Source organism: Triturus cristatus, chromosome 10 (genome assembly GCF_964204655.1).
Source record: "Triturus cristatus chromosome 10, aTriCri1.1, whole genome shotgun sequence".
NCBI classification, from domain to species: Eukaryota; Metazoa; Chordata; class Amphibia; order Caudata; family Salamandridae; genus Triturus; species Triturus cristatus.
In genome coordinates, this window is record NC_140593.1 from 838426344 (window position 1) to 838447645 (window position 21302).

Genomic DNA, 21302 nt, shown 5'->3' on the forward strand with positions numbered 1-21302 from the left:
GCCGAAAGTATTCACTCATTTTCATGTTGGGGAAAACATCATTTTTCTGGCATTCTTTGCTCCACTTCACCCGTGTAACAAGGATGAGAGAGACTTCATCAACTGGATTCTTAAAAAGCCTGCAGCATTTACATTGATGGCACCAAGGCTCATCATTAGGGCAATCAGCTTTTGTTGGATTGGCTATAGCAAGTAAAGTGGTGCAGCAAAGGATTATTTCTCACTGCATAGTTCTGTTTCAAAATGTGGTACGCACTGGCTAAGCGAAAGCTCCCAGATTTGTCGGCTAATTCCACCAGAGCTGAAGCTGTTACCCCTGCACTGCGAGACAGTGCCTGTTCTGGACATCTGCCAGTCTGATACATGGAGCCTCATACATACACAAATCATTACTGTCTGGGCTATGGACGACCAGTTTCTTAGAGTGGGGTATTTTGCCAATGCGGTCTTGACTTTTTGATGCGTCTGTTCACAGAACTGACACCTGGGAGGAACTGCAGAATCTGTGGTTAGAAATATACTTCAGAAAAGCAACTTACTTTTGGTAACACTCTTTATGGTAGAGGCTCTAACCGCAGATTCCTCTCTCTCCCTCCCATTCTCCCTGTTCTGTGAACTGTATTCTTTTTTGCTGAAATGGTGTCGCAAGTCTAGAAATCTGGTCACTGGTCAAGTCAATCTGCTGTTGGAATCTGCATCTGGGGCGGCGGACAGCCTAGAAAGCTTCACTGGTTGTGCTTCTACACAGCCCTGTTTGTCACTTCAGGAGCAGAACAACAGCGTGGTGCTGCAAGATGCCATCAGTCAGTTCGCACTTGTACTGCAGTAAAGTTTCTGTAACTAGTCTGTCTCCTGGGAAAAATTTAGATGGTGAGGAATTTGTGATTAGAGTATCCACCTGAAAGAATTAACAGCTTTTGCATGTTTTTAATGCAATTTTAATTCACAATGTTTGTGTTTTCTTTCAGATGGACCTTTGCCCTTGCCAAATGTGCCTGGCGTTAATCGAATACAAGCCTCTCCAGGTACATATGTGTTTGTGATTCAGCAACTTTTCTTTTTTGAATATATTTTTCAGTATTTGTGCTTTTTTTTCCTCCGATACTATGTGGTGGGGGTTAAACTCTAGATTTACTCAACCCATCTGGTCTTCACAAATGGTTATCCTCCTTTGTGTGCATTTGGCGGTTACTTTTATGTCATTGTAGCATATTAAGTCTTAATCATTCGTACATTTGAGGAATTGCTAACCATTGCTACATATGTCAAGACCTCTTGGGCATCATATTTCCTCCTAAGAGTACTTTGCAGTTTACACGCTACACATACTCATTCTCTACAGCATCAGACCTCTCAAAGATTAATCATTTTGTACCATGTTGTAAATGCTACGAATGCTGTTGCAAAGTGACCTCTCATTGGGTGTTGACCCCCGTTTAAAAAAAAAAAAAAAGAGAGAAAAATCATATTGGGACTCACTAACAGCAGTTTGAACTCTGCTGCAAAGAACTGAGAAAATCACCCTTTTGACTTACAAGAAAACCTTATTTAAAATATTAAATCCAACTCCACTTAGCACAACTTGCTACCCACAGGTTAAGGTGCATGATATTTTGTAGTGGAACTTGTTTTAAATTATAAAGTGCATGGCCCACCAATGACTAAGCTCAAAAAGACATGGTCACTGGTCGGGCTGTAGCTGGCCCATAGGGAAAATAATAATTTAATATACACTTTAATCTAACTTTTGAACTGTATAAGCTATAAAATCCATCAAAAGACTTGTTTTACTATTCAATAAAAATCCAGTTTATTGGTATACTTAAAAAATACAGGGTAATCGTAACTTAGAAAATTATCTTTACCCTGCCTGAAGCTACGAGGGGCTAATTTGAATTAGCCGTCCAGCAACTGCCCACCTGTCCTTGAATTGGTTTAGGTGTGAGAAAGATGTGAAAACTGCTTCCATAGCAGACTCAGAAGCTTGGGATCGGGGAGGTGTTTTCTTTCCCTGGTAGGAAGGCCAGGTTGGGTCCAGGAACTTAATTACCTTCTAATGGGTTTTTCCTGCTGCAAGCAAATGTTAGGTGACATCTCTGCACAAGGGAATACCGGTTTGCCTGTCTTGGATTTTGAGAGTGAGATTGGTTCTTATTCGCACCGAGATTACTTCTTATTGGGCGTCTTTGAAAAAGGGGATAGGGTTGTCCCCCCCCCATGGAAACCTCTACACCATTGGTTAGGGAGTGTGCAGAAGTGACCCTCACCCATAGGCGGATGAACCTTACAAACCTGGACCCTTACCCAGTCTTCCGCAGAACGCTTTCTGGATCTTCAGAAGAACAGAAGTGGATTGGACGTGCTTTCTGACAGGGAAATACCACATTTATGAAACTCACCAGACATAGCAGGTTTGCTCAGAAACAGAGTGAAATATATTTATTGGTTCCAAATGCATGCATCATTGCTAATTAGCAAGGAAGAAGTCAGGTCTCCTGCCTTAGGGGCTCTCAGACTGCTTCTTCCCAAGGTGACTGGTTTCTGGGTGCTATTTAAATTTAGTAATGCCATGGCAGCGGGACTAGAATAAGGCACCAACCCAAATATGGCTAACAGGGATGTGCAAGATCTGCACCATGCCAATTATAATCAGCTAGATATGGGCAGACCAGAAAGGCTGGCTCGGCACTGTGTAAGCAACTTGCACAACCAGATTAGGAAACGATCATGAAGTCAGGACAAGCAAAGTGACCGCTAAGGGGGTTCAGAATAGCTGTGGAAGCTTGTCCAGTCAAGGTCAGATAGGAAGCCCTTTTCAATTATGCATGCAAATAAAAGAGCGCAATTCGATGCGTGATTTAAAATGAGCCTCTGAAGAAGTGGCGTCCAAGCCACGAAACGCGTCGGGCAGTGATTATCATACCGGATGGTCGAGGCAAACTGAACCGATGCGTCAAATGGCAGGCAAACTGTTGAGTGCATCCTGAAAGCTCGGGGCATTTGGTTAAAAAACATTTCGACACGGGGGCCTTACCGTGCAGGATGGCACCATCTCGAACCTTTGAGAGGCTGTGGAAAGGAACTGTGTCCTATTCTGCTCAACAGCACAGTGCGCCAAATGAAGAGTGTGTTGCCTTCGCCAGTCCGGATTCTACCAAGGAGAATGAACAAACTTTTACTATGACTTCACGCATTGATACCTACTAAAGGAAAATAATTTTGCTCGTGGGACTAGATAGTTATAGTTAGGACCGTGTTTCCATAGGAAATCCGCAACATTCTATTTGGATTAACTATTGCGTCGATTGACGAATCCTCGCAAAATTTTCAAAATAGGTGGGGCGCTCCGCTCCTTCCCTGAAAGGCTCGGGGGGATTCGTCAAGCGGGGGCTGAGAAAAAGGGGGGTCCCAAAATGCGTTTTCCCCATGCATTTTCCCATAGGACCTTTAGTCCGCGCTACAGCCCGAACGGCTGAACAGAAAACCTTGAAATTTGGCAGAGAGGTAGTCCTCAGGTCAGGGATGTGCCTTTTGCAGGTCTGGTGTAAATCTGTTCAGTATTTTATGAGAAAATAGCATGTAAAAGCATATATATATCTATAGGCGCGCACCGTGCGCGTACGGTAAGCGCACCCTGCCATGCACGAGCGCAATTCTGATTGGTTGTTAGATCTTAGTAAACATTCGAATCGGTTGAAACCAGGAAGTGTCGGCCGCCATTTTGTCTCTCGCAGTCCGAGGGAGGAGAAAAAAAAAGGTCCCAAAATGCGTTTTTCCCATGCATTTTTCCATAGGACCTTTAGACAGGGCTACAGCCCGAACGGCTGAACAGAATTACTTGAAATTTGGCAGAGAGGTAGTCCTCAGGTCAAGGAAGTGCCTTTTGTAGTTTTGGTGTAAATCTGTTCAGTAGATTCTGAGAAAATAGCCTTTAAATCAATATATATATCTGAGCCAGCTTACGGTGCGCTTACGGTACGCTTACCGTACGCGTACGGTGGCGTGCGTGAGCGCGATTCTGATTGGCTCTTAGATCTTAGTAAACATTCGAATCGGCCGAAACCAGGAAGCGGCGGCCGCCATTTTCTCTCTCGCACTGAGAGTGATGATGAAAATACAAAGCACAAAAACATGTAAAGGGGCTGTTTAGACAGCTCCCACACACATAGCCATGTTGAGGGAGTCCCCAAAGATCCCCCAAGGCCAAAAACGGAATTTTTTTTTTTTCGCTAATTTCGCCGATTACGCTTACCGTACGCGTACGGTAAAAAATGATATATAAAAAAAAATTATCCACACTCTCCCCACCCCGTGTGCAATTGGCGGCCGAAGGGCACCATTTGTGCATGGCTTATAACAGATGAGATAAACTATAATATTTAAAAAAAAATAAAAAAAAAATTATCCACACTCTGTCCACCCCGTGTGCAAATGGTGCCCGAAGGGCACCATTTGTGCATGGCTTATAAAAATTAAGAAAAATTAAAATATTACCTTTCAAAACGAAGTGCATCATATGTCCTCCATGTGCGCACGGTGCGCGAAGCGCATCGTGCGTACATGGCCCATCTAGCGTAACGTGGGCACGCGGTGCGCATAGCGCACCGCGTGCCCACCGTGCGTGCACGGCACTAACTGCGTAAAGTGGGCGCGCGGTGCGCGAAGCGCACCGCGTGCTTACTGTGCGCGCACGGTGCACGAAGCGCACCGTGCGCGCACGGAACGAACTGCGTTAAGTGGGCGCGCACGCCACGAATGGCGTAAAGTAACTTAGCATTTAAAAAACCGTACAAATTCACTGAAAAAACCATAGGTTTCACACACGTTATAGTTAGGAATTAGCATTTAAAAAACCTTGCAAATTCACTGAAAAAACCATAGGTTTCACACATGTTATAGTTAGCGGAAATTTTACTGATAAAAAACCAATGAAATTCCCCCGTTATAGTTAGTGCAGGCAACTATAACTCACGCGACCGCAATCTTCTGCTGATGACATATGTGTCTTTATGAAAAAAAAATATTTGTAATATATGTATAGCTAATGTATGGAAGAAGACATGGGCAAATAAGTGTCTAAATACAGTATTAGCATCAGCAGAGGATTGCGGTCGCGTGAGTTATAGTTGCCTGCACTAACTATAACGGGGGAATTTCATTGGTTTTTTATCAGTAAAATTTCCGCTAACTATAACATGTGTGAAACCTATGGTTTTTTCAGTGAATATATATATAACCTAGTAACACATCTTTGGATGGCATTATACAGTGTTTGCATAAAATGCATATATTGTCACATTGATGCATCCTGATGAGATAATTATGTTCGAGGCATATGAGCTGCAGATTGTACACTTAGCATAGGTCGCCATCTGGTGTTGGGCCCGGATGTTTGCAGTTTGTTTTTCTTCTTGGACAGTCTTTGGAAGTCACGAGTTTGGTGACTCCTCCTTCGGTCCGTACTGCGCATGGGCTTCGGCTCCATCCTCAGATTGTTTTTTTTCCGCCATCGGGCTCGGATGTGATACTTCGTGCTCCGGCTTCGAACTTCTACGGTTCCAGCCTCGACGGAAAATCCTCGATTCTTCGAGTTCCTTCATCATCTTCATCTCTCGAAGCGGCACTTTTCTCCATCCCGTACATCGACACCGGCCTTCGGGCCCTCCGCGACTCCGGTCCCGGCCGATGGAAAGGACTCCGTTCAAAAAGTGCCCAAAATGTGGGTCTAAATTTCCCCACACCGACCTCCATCAGGTGTGTAACCTTTGCCTCTCTCCGGAACACGAGGCTAGAGACTGCCCCGCCTGCAAGTCTTTTCGATCGAAGAAGACCATCCGAGATCGAAGAGCTCGACGCACCATGGCGCACTCATCCTCGGCAGCTCCACCGGACATCTTCGGAGACGACGCCGAAGCTTCGGGGCAAACACACACCGAGCAGGAGGAAGACGTCGTCAGCGCTTCCGAGGCCGACGACTCCGACGTGGAGGACGTTACACCAGCGCAGCGGGCCGTGAGTACTATGCCCCCTCCCACCCCCGCGCCGAAAACCAAAGAGACTCAGGTTACTCCCTCGCCTGCCGGCCTGGGCAAAACCAAAACCAAAACTTCGATCACCCCACCTTCGGGCCCGGTGTCGAAGCACCCAAAGTCTCATGGCAGCTCGGGATCGAGCCAGCCGACACCCGGTGCCGAAAAACCGCATCCGGCACCGAAGACTGCAAAATCCAGCTCGACTCCGAAACCACCGGTGCCGAAGCCTGGACACTCGGTGCCGACCAAACACAAACACAAATCTGTCGGCACCGACGCTCCGGCGCCGAAACATCATTCGACGCCGAAACACCCGGAGACCTCAAAAAAGCATGGCGCACACAGACCATCGAAACCTCCGGTTCCGAAATCACCGGTGCCGACAGACGACTCGACACCGTTGGCTCTGTTTACACCAGACCCTTTACAAAAGACTTTGTCCAAAGATCCAAAGACTGGGCTTTTGACTTTAACTACCAAGAAAAGACGCCTTGATGCTCCGGCTCCTCCTCCTCCACCCAAAAGGAAGGACTCTGCTACTTCTCCCCTCAGAGTGCCCTCCCCACCACCGCCTCCCCTACCCACTCCACCTCCTCCACCGCCTCCACCTCACAGGTCTCCGCCACTTTTACCTCACTACGATCCGGCCCCATCCCCAGATCCGGATGATGGGGATCCGGACAATTACCCGGCGGACGCCCCAATGGATCCCACTCCACCAGGGACCCCAGATCCATGGGAGGATTACAATAACCCTGATATACCCAATGTACCTCAGGACGACCTATACCCATCAAGGCCGTCTCCTCCAGAGGACTCCTTAGGGTTTCATCATTTAGTGCAGAGAGCAGCACACTACCACGGGGTGGACATGCACAGTGAACCAGTAGAAGAAGACTTCCTACTGGATACATTTGATATACAAGACAAATCTACTTCCATTTTACCCATGCTTAAGGGTGTCACCAAGCACGCTACAGAGGTGTTCAAAGACCCTGTCAGAGCCAGAGTACTGAACCCTAGAATAGAGAAGAAGTACAAGGCGGCACCCACAGACCCTGCTTACATCAAGGGCCCTGCTCCCCTAGATTCCCTAGTTGTCTCCACAGCTAGAAAGCGGGCTAACTCCCAATCCTCAGGAGATGCCCCACCGCCAGACAAAGAATCTAAACTTCTGGACGCGTCTGGTAAACGCACCGCCTCCCAAGCTGCAAACATGTGGCGCATTGCAAACACACAAGCACTGCTTGCGCGATATGATAGAGCACACTATGACGAACTAGAGGCTCTTATGCAGCACCTTCCAGAAAAATACAAGCACAAGGCTCATGACCTCATACAGGAGGGTAAACTAATCACAAACACCTCCATTAAGTGTGCCCTCGATGCAGCCGACACTGCTTCTAGGGCCATAAATACCAGTGTCCTGCTTCGTCGCCACGCCTGGCTCAGGATCTCAGGGTTCAAACCTGAAGTCCAGGCATCCATACTCAATCACCCCTTTGACCAGGAAACACTCTTTGGGCCAAAGGTAGACGAAGCGCTCGAAAAGATGAAGAAAGACACAGACACAGCAAAGTCTATGGGGGCACTCCAAACACAAGCCTCCAAACGTTCCTTTCGACGCTCGTCCTTTCGTGGCACAGGTAGAGGCTCCTCCACCGATAACGCCTCTACCTCCTACAAGTCCCCTCCTCAAAATACCTTTTCAAAGGGCAATCAGAGAGGTGGTTACAGGGGTAACAACAATAAGGGCAGGGGCAAAACCAACAACACCCGTTCTGCCACCCCCCCCCCGCACAATGACTCCCCTCCGCTCCCCCCAGACCATTCCACTCCGGTCGGGGGCAGACTACAAAACTTTATCCACGTATGGGAGTCCATAACATCGGACAAATGGGTGACCCAAATCATTCGGTCAGGGTACTGTCTAGAGCTAACATCTACCCCACCCAATATCCCACCAAGGCACCGTCCAATGTCTCAAGAACATTCCACACTGCTCAAACAAGAGGTACTTTCACTCCTGCAAAAACATGCTATAGAGCAGGTCCCCATGAACCAACGAAATCTAGGGGTCTACTCTCTATATTTCTTAATACCAAAGAGAGACGAGACCCTCAGACCCATTCTGGACCTCCGGCCTCTAAATGCCTACATACACTCAGACCATTTTCACATGGTCACTCTACAACAAGTCCTCCCACTCCTCTGCCAGGGAGACTTTCTCACAACCTTGGATCTGAAAGACGCATACTTTCACATTCCAATACACCCCTCTCACAGGAAATACCTCAGGTTCGTGGTGGACGGGCAACATTACCAATTCACGGTTCTCCCCTTCGGGGTCACCACCGCACCACGGGTGTTTACCAAATGCCTAGCAGTAGTAGCAGCACACCTCAGACGTCAACATATTCACGTCTTCCCTTACCTAGACGACTGGCTGATAAAAGCCGCGTCCTACGACCAATGTGTGCAGCATACAAACAGCACCATCCAACTGCTCCACCAGCTAGGCTTCACGGTGAACTACCAAAAGTCCCACCTCATACCATCTCACACAAAGCAATACCTCGGGGCCACTATAGACACCTCCAAGGGTATTGCCTATCCAAACTCAGCCAGAATCACAAGCATTCAAGCCTTACGCAAAACATTCCTTCCTCAGCACTCTCTTCCAGCAAGAGTGTTTATGAAGCTCATAGGAATGATGGCGTCTTGCATTTTCATAGTGCCCCATGCAAGACTCCACATGCGTCCACTTCAAGAGTGCCTAGCACAACAGTGGAACCAGGCCCAGGGTCAGCTGACGGATCTGGTGTTGGTGGACGGCCGCACACATCACTCTCTGCAGTGGTGGAACACCACAAACCTTTCCAAAGGGCGGCCGTTCCTGGACCCGGTTCCTCAAGTGATTCTAACAGCGGACGCATCGCTCTCCGGCTGGGGAGCGCACCTTCTACACCTCACCATGCAAGGTCTATGGACGCCACAGCAAAAATCGCTCCACATCAACCATCTGGAGCTCTTGGCGATCTTTCTAGCCCTAAAATCTTTCCAAAAACAGATTTCGGGCAAAGCAGTCCTCATCCGCACAGACAATATGACTGCAATGTATTATATCCAAAAACAGGGGGGGACACACTCTCCCCAGCTCTCCCGCTTAGCCCAGAGCATATGGAGATGGGCAATTCCTCAAAGCATCTTTCTCCTGGCACAGCACGTTCCAGGCGTACAAAACACCATGGCAGATCTGCTCAGCAGACAAACGCAACAAATACACGAATGGGAACTGCATCCACAAGTTCTTCACCCATTCTTCCAACAGTGGGGGCATCCTCAGATAGACCTCTTCGCCACCCACGAAAACAAAAAATGCCCAAGCTTCGCCGCCAGATACCCACACCCATTGTCCAAGGGCAATGCGATATGGATGAACTGGTCAGGCAGATTTGCATACGCCTTTCCACCTCTCCCACTAATTCCATTAGTGGTCAGGAAGCTACAACAGCACTCCCTCACACTCATTCTGGTAGCTCCGACGTGGGCCAGGCAGCCGTGGTACACCACGCTACTACAACTGTCAGTGGTACCACATCAAAAACTGCATCTATCCCCATGCCTCCTAACCCAGAACCATGGAGAAATCAGGCACCCGGACCCAGCTCAGCTCAACCTGGCGATCTGGCTCCTGAAATCCTAGAATTCGGATACCTTAACCTTCCCCCTGATTGTATGAACATCATCATGGAAGCCAGACGTCCTACCACTAGAGCATGCTATGCCGCAAAGTGGAAAAGATTTGTAATTTACTGCCGTAACAATACAATCAACCCTCTAGATGCATCCATACAGCACATCATATGCTATCTGCTCCATCTTCACAGGTGTAACCTGGCATATTCATCCATACGCCTACACCTAGCAGCGATCGCTGCTTATCTACAAAACAGGCAGCATTTATCACTCTTCAGAGTGCCCGCTATTAAAGCCTTCATGGAAGGCCTTAAACGAGTAATTCCTCCCAGGGCACCACCTTCCCCTGTATGGAATCTAAATTTAGTTCTTACACGACTAATGGGTCTGCCCTTCGAACCAATGCACAAATGTGAGCTACAGTTTCTCACCTGGAAAACAGCTTTCCTTGTAGCTATCACTTCCCTTAGAAGGGTTGGTGAAATACAAGCGTTCACCATACAGGAACCCTACATACAAATGCATCACAGCAAGGTCATACTTCGCACAAATCCGAAGTTTCTGCCCAAAGTCATTTCCCCCTTCCACCTCAATCAATCAGTGGAATTACCTGTCTTCTTCTCGCAACCCCAATCTGTTGCAGAAAGGGCCTTACACACACTTGATGTAAAAAGGGCGTTACTATACTACATACAAAGAACGCAACCCTTCAGGAAGACTAAACAATTGTTCGTTTCCTTCTCTCCACCACATAAAGGCAACCCCATTTCAAAATCAGGGATAGCTAGGTGGATTGTAAAATGCATACAAATTTGCTATCAAAAGGCAAAGAGAACATTATCTGTTCCCCCTAAAGCCCACTCTACAAGAAAGTTAGGGGCTTCTATGGCTTTTCTAGGGAATATACCCTTAGATGACATCTGCAAGGCAGCCACATGGTCTACACCGCACACCTTCACAAAACACTACTGTGTAGATGTGCATTCCAAGCAGCAAGCTAGGGTGGGCCAGGCTGTACTAAAGACACTTTTTCAAACAGCTGCAACGGATACCGGTGGTCGCCGCTAAGGTTGGGTACTGCTATATAATCTATGCTAAGTGTACAATCTGCAGCTCATATGCCTCGAACGGAATATGCTACTTACCAGTATGCATCTGTTCTTGGCATGTAGAGCTGCAGAGTTGTACACGCCCACCCGCCTCCCCGGCTACCTGTATCCGTTCCAGTACATCTTATTTAGATACAACACATGGGTTTCTCACTGTTATTACTACGCTCCATCATTTCCCTGTTGGCGAAAAACAATCTGAGGATGGAGCCGAAGCCCATGCGCAGTACGGACCGAAGGAGGAGTCACCAAACTCGTGACTTCCAAAGACTGTCCAAGAAGAAAAACAAACTGCAAACATCCGGGCCCAACACCAGATGGCGACCTATGCTAAGTGTACAACTCTGCAGCTCTACATGCCAAGAACAGATGCATACTGGTAAGTAGCATATTCCTTTTTTAACATGAACACAATGATATGCTAGTGTTCAATTCATACTACTTCCTGTGTGCATTATTATATCAGCAGGCTGTCGTGATACCGGCAGCATACTCATAATTAAGTGTCCAACAAATATTGTTTGCTCTATGCAATGCATAATGCTACAGTGTCACTTTAGTCACTCAGTTCCTGGGCACTTTCTGCAGGTGTCAGTAATTTAAAGGCACGCAGTGAGCTGTCATCTGCTTCTCCTCCTGGTCCGCAGTCGTCTTGTTCAGGGGCGGTGTCATGGAGGACCCGCCCTGCGTTGTCGTCTTCCGTCTATTTTTCTCCAGGTGCAGACCATCACCTTTCTTGAAGACTGCATTATGTACTTCACTCAACAGCATCAGTTGATGTCATGTCCTTCTGACACTTTATGATGGGCCCTCATCGTGGATTGTAGAAATGGTCTGGTCTGTCCTCTCAGGTGTTTGGGTGCTGCCCTGCATCTTGTCCCCTCAATCCATTCTTGGCGATGGTTCACAGGCTGGGGTCCAGTCCACCTAGAACTAAAAGAAACCGCTTTTATTTTTCTCACCATGACCATGTCTCCACAATCGCTTTAGAAGTCTTTGCCCCTATTGCAGGCAGTACTAAAGTATGAGCATCATGCCATTTCAGACCTGTTCCATCAGTTGCCTTTACTAATAATCTATTTTCTTTTTTTTTTTAAACATTCGGAGCTCATTTACTCCACTTGGCCTCAACGTTGGAGGATGTATGGGGGTATGTATGTCATACTTTATTCCCAAAAACAACCTCTTTAGCATAAATGTAGTCACTAAGTGATCTCTGTGTATTGCTATTTATGCCTTGGTGGACCCCTAACCTTGGAGAGATGGCTTTCCTGAAGCAGTGCGCCCCAGTTGCTGCATCATTCTTCCCTGTTGGACACCCCTCCATTCATTTTGAAAACTTATCCACCCTCACCAGTTAATATTTAAATCCATTCACTGGGAAGCAATATGCTCATTCATCCTCCCTTGTGCAATATCAGAGGGTCCCTGCTCCAGTCTTGTAAGGGAAAGTAACATATTGCGTGGGTACACAGGCATCTCATCCTGGTAGGCCCACACTCTCATCATTATTCGTCTCACATCCATCAACAATCCACCCTCTGTTTATATGGTGTTGCAGACCATTGTGCTTCCTTTACATTAGCTTGCAACAATTGTCTCTGAATGAGCTGTATTTTTGGAATGCTTTATTCAGTAGCTCCTGAGTAGACTTCACATTTTATTACCGCTATCCTGGTGTATAATAGTATTGCTTTTAACAAGATCCTTACTAGAGGACTATTTTCAATAAGGGACCCTGCTTCTGTTATGAATCCGTGATACTTTCATAGTTGGCCAAAAATAAGAACTGTAAAGCATAATGTGAGTCTGTTAAAATGTCAGCAGTTTTACCCTGGACTAGTATTCCTGCTTTTGTTACAGCATACAGCTCATCTTATTGGGTAGTTGTTCCAAGTGGCAGAGCTGCACTTCAGCTATTGCTATAGTATACCCTGCTCTGTAATCCGTGTCTATCAGTCTGCTGGAGGAACCATCAGTGTACCACTCCTATAGTCTGCATTTTCTAATGGTGCCTAATCTTGGCGTGGTGCAGATTTCTACAATCTCAATGCCAACATACTTAGGAGTCTCATCTGTCTCTAAGAGAATGGATCTCATCAGAATAACCTATTCCAGATAATACTTTTGCCAAATTAACAGGGGGGCATCGTATTATGACATTACAATTAAACAACATGGTGCCATTATAACCTGTGTGCCTGCCAGCGGAAAATGTTGTCGATCCAGACAACAACCGTACCAAATGCAACCTCACCAAATGTGGCACCTAGACAATACAAGTATAGTCCAACACAATGAGAGCCGTCCTCTCCACCATCACAGCTGCCGACCCCCAATCACTGCAGAAATCAAAGTCACACAGTTATGTCCCACAGGCCTTTCTTTTCCAGCTGTGTCGGCACACCACATCATTTGCAATGTCATTTTGGTATGAAACAGAGATGGAAAGGGAGTTTGTAGTCAGGCAGTCCCCATAATGGCGCAGTACACAATGTCTCTTTCAATTTCTTGAAACAGTTTGCAAGTTCATTAGTCATAGCATCTGCATTCAGGGACCCACTGGTGGCACAGTGTAGGTATCCACCCTATCTTCTTCAAATTGTAGATCCATAGATGCGTTGGATGCTGCTTTGCTCATAGTAACAAGGATTGTCAGTTTTTAGCAAAAATAGAAGTCCCAAGGAAAAAATTCTACTAAAACCTACTAGTGGGCTTACCGTGATTTTCTCCAAGATCCACTCTCATGAAATGTGTTTTTTTTACTCACAACGTGCACTTACACCCTGAAAGATAAATGCAAGAGGTCTCCTACAAAGGAAATGTTGTTGGGTGGATAGAGGTAGTGAAAAGAGGAACATCAACAGTTATGGACCACTCAGAGACACCACATAAAAACAATTTTGCTTCTCTAATGCAGTAAAGCGCCTATTTTTCACATAATTGAAAGAAACATTTCAAGGAAACATATTGTCCCAATACTGTTGAAGATGAATACACTATTTAAATGCAGTCAACCATCCTTGACATAATACGCATATTTCAAAATCATTTCCCTGTGCTTCTGGGCCTCCACTGCCTTCGGGACAGGGTCGGCACCGAGAGACTGTCTCTATCGCCCTGCCGCCGAAATAGCATACGGGCTCCTAAGGATAAAAAAAAGACATGTCCAGATCTGCACCACTGGCACCATAACCAAAAGATAGACTTCAAAAACCTCTGGAACCTATCCTGGAACTTATGAGTGTGTACAACAAATGCTTAACACTACCCTCTGATGAAGCCTTACTGCTCGCCCACACTACCACAAATAGAAAGTAAGGTACTGTCAACTTTTACCTCTGCCTATAATTTGGGTTCCACTGGAGTCTGTGCACACTTTACTTCATTTTGGTATAGTATATACAGAACCAGCTTCCTACATAGAGCACACTCTACTCGCAAAATAGGAACATCTATGGCCTTTTTAGGTAACATTCCCATAGCTGACATATGTAAGGCAGCTACATGGTGTACACCACACACATTTACCAAACATTGTGTGGATGTTTTAATATGTCAGCAAGCTAATGCAGGATAAGCAGTATTAAAAACACTGTTTGAGGCATATGAGCTGCAGAATATATACTTGTGCATAGATCGCCATCTGGTGTTGGGCTCGGATGTTTGCACTTTGTTGTTGTATTGGAAGAAGTTCTTTGTAGTCACGAGATAGGTGACTCCTTAGGACGGTAGTGCGCATGGGCATCGACTCCATCCTCAGATTGGTTTTTTCCGCCATCGGGTTCGGATGTAAATTGCTGCGCTCCGGGTCGGTGTCGTACTCTATCCCCCTTCGACGCGCAATCCCTCACCGCTCGACGGTTTTGTTTCGATTGCGTTCCCCTTCGACACGCATCCAAAAATTCATCAAGACCTTCGATTCCGGTCGATGCGGGCCTTTGGGCCTACCTGCGCCATCAGGCCCTGCAGTCAATGGAAAGAACTCCATTTTAAAAAACGGACCCCTATGTGGTGCTAAATTCCCACACTGATCTCCACGAGGTCTGTAACCTTTGCCTCTCTCCAGAACACGAGGACAAAGACTGCGAGGCCTGTGCTTCCTTCAGATCAAAGAAGACCATAAGTGATCGCTGTGCTCGATGTCACATAATGTCTCGATCAACAACATCGGCGCCGGACAACATCTTTGATGCAGGCTCCGATGTTCCAGAAGAACAAGAACTGGAGGATGAAGACTTCAGCGTCTCCGAGGCCGATGAGTCAGATGCCGAGGATCAGACTGTTACTCAAGGTCAACGGATCGTGAGTACCGAGCTCGACACCCCTGTGTAAGAAACTGGCTCTATATATACTGCACCAAAGTGAGGTACAGTGTGTATAGAGTCCAAGGGTCTCCAGAGGTTTGGCAGAGGTTAAAGTTGGATAGAACCTTACTCTCTAAAGTGGTAGCTTGGTCGAGCAGTAAGGCAGTATCAGAGGACAGTGTTAAGCATTTGATGTACTCACTCATCAGCAAATGAATTCACACACTCAAGAACTAAACTCTAGGCCAATTGTTGTATAAAAAAATATACTGTTTTATTTCTAGAACCAAGCAAGCCTGGCACAGGTAAGCATAAAAATACTTTGCAGTAGTATTCAATTCAATTCAATAAAAGCTTTATTCGGAAAGCAAAGCACATCCATAAAAGCAAAGTACAAAATACAGCATGATTAATAAATGAGGTATTACAATTGGAGATTTGTTCGGTGCCTTATACAACATTTTTAAAACTTTGCGATATTAAAACATGTTGCAGGAGAGTCCAACATTTGTAAAGCCAACAAGGCAGGACGGCTTTCGCGTAGACATTTGTAGCAAAAGCGGTTTCAGCCAGCGTGTTCTAGGTTCACAAAAAAATTTGCAGAAAAAAGTAACGTGTAAAAGGGACTGTAAAGAAATATCGTCGCAGGGGCAGGTGGGAAGTTCCCTTGACCAGTCGTTAGTATTGGGAAAGGTGATGAGTCAGTGAAAGTTGTTAAGTCTAAATCTCGTAAGTAAAAATACATCATAAGTTGGCAGGTTTAGAATAAGGTAGGGCTCTATATTGTAGGAGGTTTGAATTAATAAAGAATGCTGAACAGAGGGTTTGCTGGCTTCAGCTGCCAAACGGAGGTCATCAAGATGTTTTAGACACTCCTCCTTGAATAGTTTTCTCGGGATCTTTGACGTGTCTTGGGGAGTAGTGTAGAAGTTGGGGTGTCCCAAATCATTAAAGAATTTGTAAACCTAATGCAGCCAAGGAATTTTGTGGAAATGTACCAGTTTTTGACAGTCCCTAATTATTGCTTGGGTTTAAAGCAATTTTTCTGAGGACCAGATACGATGCCACAACAAGATTGGTTGCTTTCGGATGGTATCAGTAATATATGGCAAACCAAGTTCTTGGTGGCAGAAAAAAGTTGATGAGAATTTGGGGACTGATAGTAAGTGTCTCAAGAAGCTGTTTTCGTTTTTTTGAATGGAATCAACTTCGGCGTATCCCCATAGACCCGCTCCATAAGTGGCTGTGGTGATGCATTTTGGGCGGTAAATTTCCAGAGTTTCTTTAGGGGGTCTCTTTCCAAGTCTCTGAGTGAAGTAGAGTAGGGCCATGGTGGACTTCAAAAACTGGAGATTTCTGGCCTCAATTGCCCTCTTCCAGGACCCCCTTTCATCAATCACCACTCCTAGATAAGGATATGTTGTTGTGTGATCGATCTTGGTGTCATTGATATAAATGCTTAATCCCTTTGGTGATTTTTTGCCGGAGGTCATTATGAATGTTTTGGTGGGGTTTATTTTTAGATTTAGATTGGACATAAAGTTATAATATCATTGTAGTTCTAATGGGGTACGAGCGAGGATTACCGCATCATCTGCATAAAGTAATGCAGGAATTTGACGGTTATTAATCTGGGGCAGGTCCTGGCTTCCCTCCAACATGGCTGCCTCCAGGCCATTGGTATAGATGGTAAAAAGAAAGGGAGCCAGGACACAGGCCTGCCTAACTTCCCGCTCGACCCTAAATGATATCTGGCCCCCGGTGCCGAACCTCACTCTGGCGGTGGCGCCAGAGTAGAGATCTCTGATGTAATTAACTATTGTTAAGTCCACCCCCATATCCACCATGATAGACCATAATTTGGTGTGTGAAACACAGTCAAACGCTGCAGAGAGGTCAACATAAGCCATATAAAAGTTTCCTCCCTTTGCGTTAACGTATTTCCCTCTTAGTAGGACCAGGTTTAAGACCTGGTCGATGTCCCTCCCTAAATCCATATTGAAGGTCGGAGATGGTGTTGTTATGCCCCATCCAACATTGCAGCCGGTCGAGTAAAATGCGACCCACCACCTTACCTAAAGAATCAAGTAACGAGATGGGTCGATAGCAGGACGGACTGTTTCGATCCCCCCTTTTAAAGATAGGAACCAGGATTGACTCCGACCAAGAGTCCAATGGTCCGGTTTCGCTGGTGGCTTTCAGCACTCTGAGTAGGAGGGGGGCCCATAGATCAATGTTGGATTTGTATAAGTCCACGGGGACCCCATCCGGGCCTGGGGCCTTCCCACCCCGACTAGCTTTGAGTGCTAGGATAGTGTCGAACAGGGCGAACTCTATAGGGGGAACTTTGGAGGCATAGGGAGGGGCTGACAGTGTCTGAGCGAGGGGGCATGAAGATGACGAAAGAGGGTCTGTAAAACTGAACATGTGCGAAAAATGACCAATCCAATCGTGCTCGGTTATGGTAACCTCTAATGTGCCACGTTCTTTTGGGCCAGAAAGAAATGAGGAGTTTATGACCTCCCAGAAAGCTGAGGAATCCTTTAATTTAGAGCTGATTTGAAGAGCAAGCCAAAGTTCTTCCTTTAGTTCTTTTTTGTGGTTCTTAAGAGACTCATTATATGTTTTTCTCCGTTGGGAAACCTCTGCTTTGTCTGTCGGGACTCTCTTTAGGGCCATTTTAAGTGCTTTATGTGCCTTGGAGCAGGTTGAATTAAACCAACTAACTACCAATTTCTTTTTGGGTTTTGGAAGAGTAGTAAGAGCCTTATATATCTCTGTCGTGATGATTTTAAAATTTGCTACAACCTCATGCGATGCAGAGGACTCTGCCAAACAAATTGTAAAAGCAGCTCTATTACCTTCAATTATCTCTTTAAGAATTTTTTCTGGGTCAATACTAGACCATTTTAAGGCATAACCGTTTGGCCGATTCATTGACAGTTTTTCTTGGGATAAAAATGTTTTTGGGTGAGTAATGCAACCAGCTTATTCCATTGTAATAGAAATCGGAAAGTGGTCGCTATATGCACAGTCATGAGTGGTAAAGTTGGTGATTAGATTGACTGCACTATGAGACATTAATATGAAATCTATACAAGTCGAAGCACCTCTACCGTGATATGTGGGGCTACTCTTAACATTTGGGATTATTAATTTGTTTGAAAAAGTTATTTGTAGGAGGGACATGGTTTCATTCATCAACAGACCTTTGGGAGAGTGAGAAAAATGATTAAACAAAGATTTGTTGTGTTCCATAAAGCCACAAGTGATGTTGTTTTTTTCACAAAGTGGTAAATTAAAGTCTCCTCCCCAGATTAGGATGGGGTTTTTGACTAGGGGCTGATTGTGATACTCTATAAGGAAACAGCGAATTTCGTTCAACAGACCTATCAGGTGAGAATCTTGCAAATTGTTATAAAAGTTGACAGTGAGCACATAGGTACGTTTGTTAAGTATTAAAGATATTATCTGGTAATTTGGGTCAGTTTTTAGAACACTGGTAGATTGGGCAGGAATAAGATTAGAGATATAGGTTACTAGACCTCCCTTGGCCCGTTCTGAGGGAGAGGGAAGCGCTGGCGAAAAAAAGGTCTTGTAGCCAATGAGATGAGTAGGAAAATGTGCCCACGTTTCCTGCAGGCAGAGGATATCGTACTGCCTAACAAATGCTAGCCAGCCCTCATGATGAGTTTTTGAGTGGAGACCTGCAATGTTCCAGTACATTGCACTAACTGGGTAGGAAGTTTTTCTGGTCTATTTGGTGAAGTTAGATTATAAGTTTTTTGGGCAAGAGAAAGATCCTCAGGAATGGAAATCGGTTTGGGATCACAGTGAGTTATAGTTGGAGGAATAGTTTGAATGTCTACAGGGTTGGATGAAAGTAGTGAAAGTGCTTGTGGAGATTTATTAGGAAGAAAAAATTGAGAAGCAAATGAAGATAGGGCGTTACTCGATAGGGGAGGCTCTAGTTCTGGGATCGAGGTTGGGAGACGTGAGTTTGTGGTGCTTGTTTGCACAGAATTTGGAATTTTAGCAAACTTGGTGGACGTGGCTAGTCAGTCTACCTCCTCTATTAATGACAATGAGTCTAATCTGTTTTGCGTGAGAATGGAGCCATTTGAAATTTTTGATAAGTCAGAGAGTGGCAGGTAGAAAAAACCAAGTGGTACAGAAAGAATGGCGGTTGGAATAGGCGAAAGATCTTCCTTTTGAGCTAAAATGGAACGGGCAGCTCTAGGGGTACTAAAGTTAACGATAATACAGTCGCCCTGGATGGTTTTTGGTGAAGGGCCAATCCAGGCGACTCTCCGTACCATGATTATTTTGGTTAGAATTTAGCACGTTAAAGTGTTTGTTTGATTAGCTAATCCACCGCTTTGTTTCGCAGAGAGGCCCAGGCTTCTGTCACTCCTTGGACTAGAGGGGGAACACCTGTTAGAACTACAATGTATGGGCACGTAGCAGGCGGCAAATTTGGGCGTTCTGGGTTTGAATGTGAACTTGAGTTAGAAATTTTACAACCACTGGCTGGGTAAGTTTTCTTTGGCTGAGGATGTATCGTAGATAAATTCTTAACTATCGTACTCCTATCAAGTGGAGGGTAAGTGGGTTGTTGTGAAATTCCAGTAGGCAGGGAACGAGTATGGTCCTCAGGATGGCCAGGGAGATTAGTCTAAGGAACAGGGTGAGTAAAAGATTTTGGTAAGCCATCGGATCTCGGTTCACTAAGTATGGGTGAATCTTTGGATTCTAGTATATGCTTCAGTTTTAGCTCAAAGGACTTGAGTGTGTCATTTAGCTTAGAAAAAAGGCTGTGAGCCATGGACTCGAGATTACGGTCTAGGGTAATCTTTATTTCTTCTGTAAGATATTTGAAATTTTGTTGAGAAACATTATCAGGTAAAGTTACATTGAAAGTAGGGTGGGCCAGAGGGGGAGGTGGTCCTTGGTCAGTTTGTGTGCCCAGAGATTGCATTTTCGGTTTGGAAGGGTTTTTGCGTTGTTTAGTTACTCTGCACTTTTTGTCAGTGAACCCCAAGGCCGTAACTTTTGGATGTTTCACTTTCCCTCTGGTTTGTGGTCCCTTCGTAGAAGGTGTAACGGGGGGAGGGTTGATCTCGCTATTGGCAGATTGAATTTGTGTGATAGGGATTGTGGGAATGAGGGTAGAACTGGGAAAGGGCGAAGTAGAAGGGAGGGGAAGGATGCTTTGAGGTAAAAGTCTGAGCGGGGACTGTTGGAAAGGGTCGATCGAGAGTCTACGCTCTATAAGGTTTATTTCTTTGCTTAATAAGGAATCGGCCCGGAGGAGATAAGCATCCAATGTCCCCACAGAGCTATTACGTGTCTCCATATTTTTAACACAAGTAGTATTGCAACAAAATGTCAAGAATGTGACCAAAGCCAATTAAAAACAGGCGAAGTTTGAACCAAACAGTACTCACAGAGGTTGGGCCATCGATGCAATGTAAGCAAATGGCCCGTGTTCATGAATCAGCACGAGAGGGAATAGCAAGAATAGCGGGTGACAGGGACCTGGCCCACCCAACCTCCGTCTGCCTACGACGGCTTCAGATGGTCCCGCCCTTGTCCCGGGCTTCTCCCGGCGCTTCCCGCGCGCTTCCTCGCGGGAGGAGGGCCAAGTCACGCCTTTGTAGTGCCTCCTGGCGCGCTTCCAGATCGCTGACAGCTGTGCCGCCTGACTGAGGGCTGCGGGGCTGCTGGTAGTTGTGGTCCTTGTGAGGGGAGGTGCTGAGCCCGGCCGGCACTGGAGCAAGAGATGGGAGTGCTCCTGTGCCTCAGCGGAGCTCTGCCGATTCCACGCTGCTTCCCCAGAGATTTATGTCGCCCCAGGGACTCGGCCCCAGTCACGCCTTTGTAGCGCCTCCTGGCGCGCTTCCAGATCGCTGACAGCTGTGCCGCCTGACTGAGGGCTGCGGGGCTGCTGGTAGTTGTGGTCCTTGTGAGGGGAGGTGCTGAGCCCGGCCGGCACTGGAGCAAGAGATGGGAGTGCTCCTGTGCCTCAGCGGAGCTCTGCCGATTCCACGCTGCTTCCCCAGAGATTTATGTCGCCCCAGGGACTCGGCCCCAGTCACGCCTTTGTAGCGCCTCCTGGCGCGCTTCCAGATCGCTGACAGCTGTGCCGCCTGACT

The 21302-nt window shown here is 46.1% G+C and overlaps 1 protein-coding gene across 2 annotated transcripts in view; it reads left to right on the top strand.

Annotated features, from left to right (window-relative positions):
* Positions 1-21302, top strand: part of CREBBP (CREB binding lysine acetyltransferase) — a 1382831-nt gene that overhangs the window by 483664 nt on the left and 877865 nt on the right. For both annotated transcript variants that reach the window (XM_085628465.1, XM_085628466.1), the window contains exon 11: positions 969-1025. In XM_085628465.1, the coding sequence (XP_085484591.1) occupies positions 969-1025 (57 nt within the window). The remainder of the gene's footprint in view (positions 1-968; positions 1026-21302) is intronic.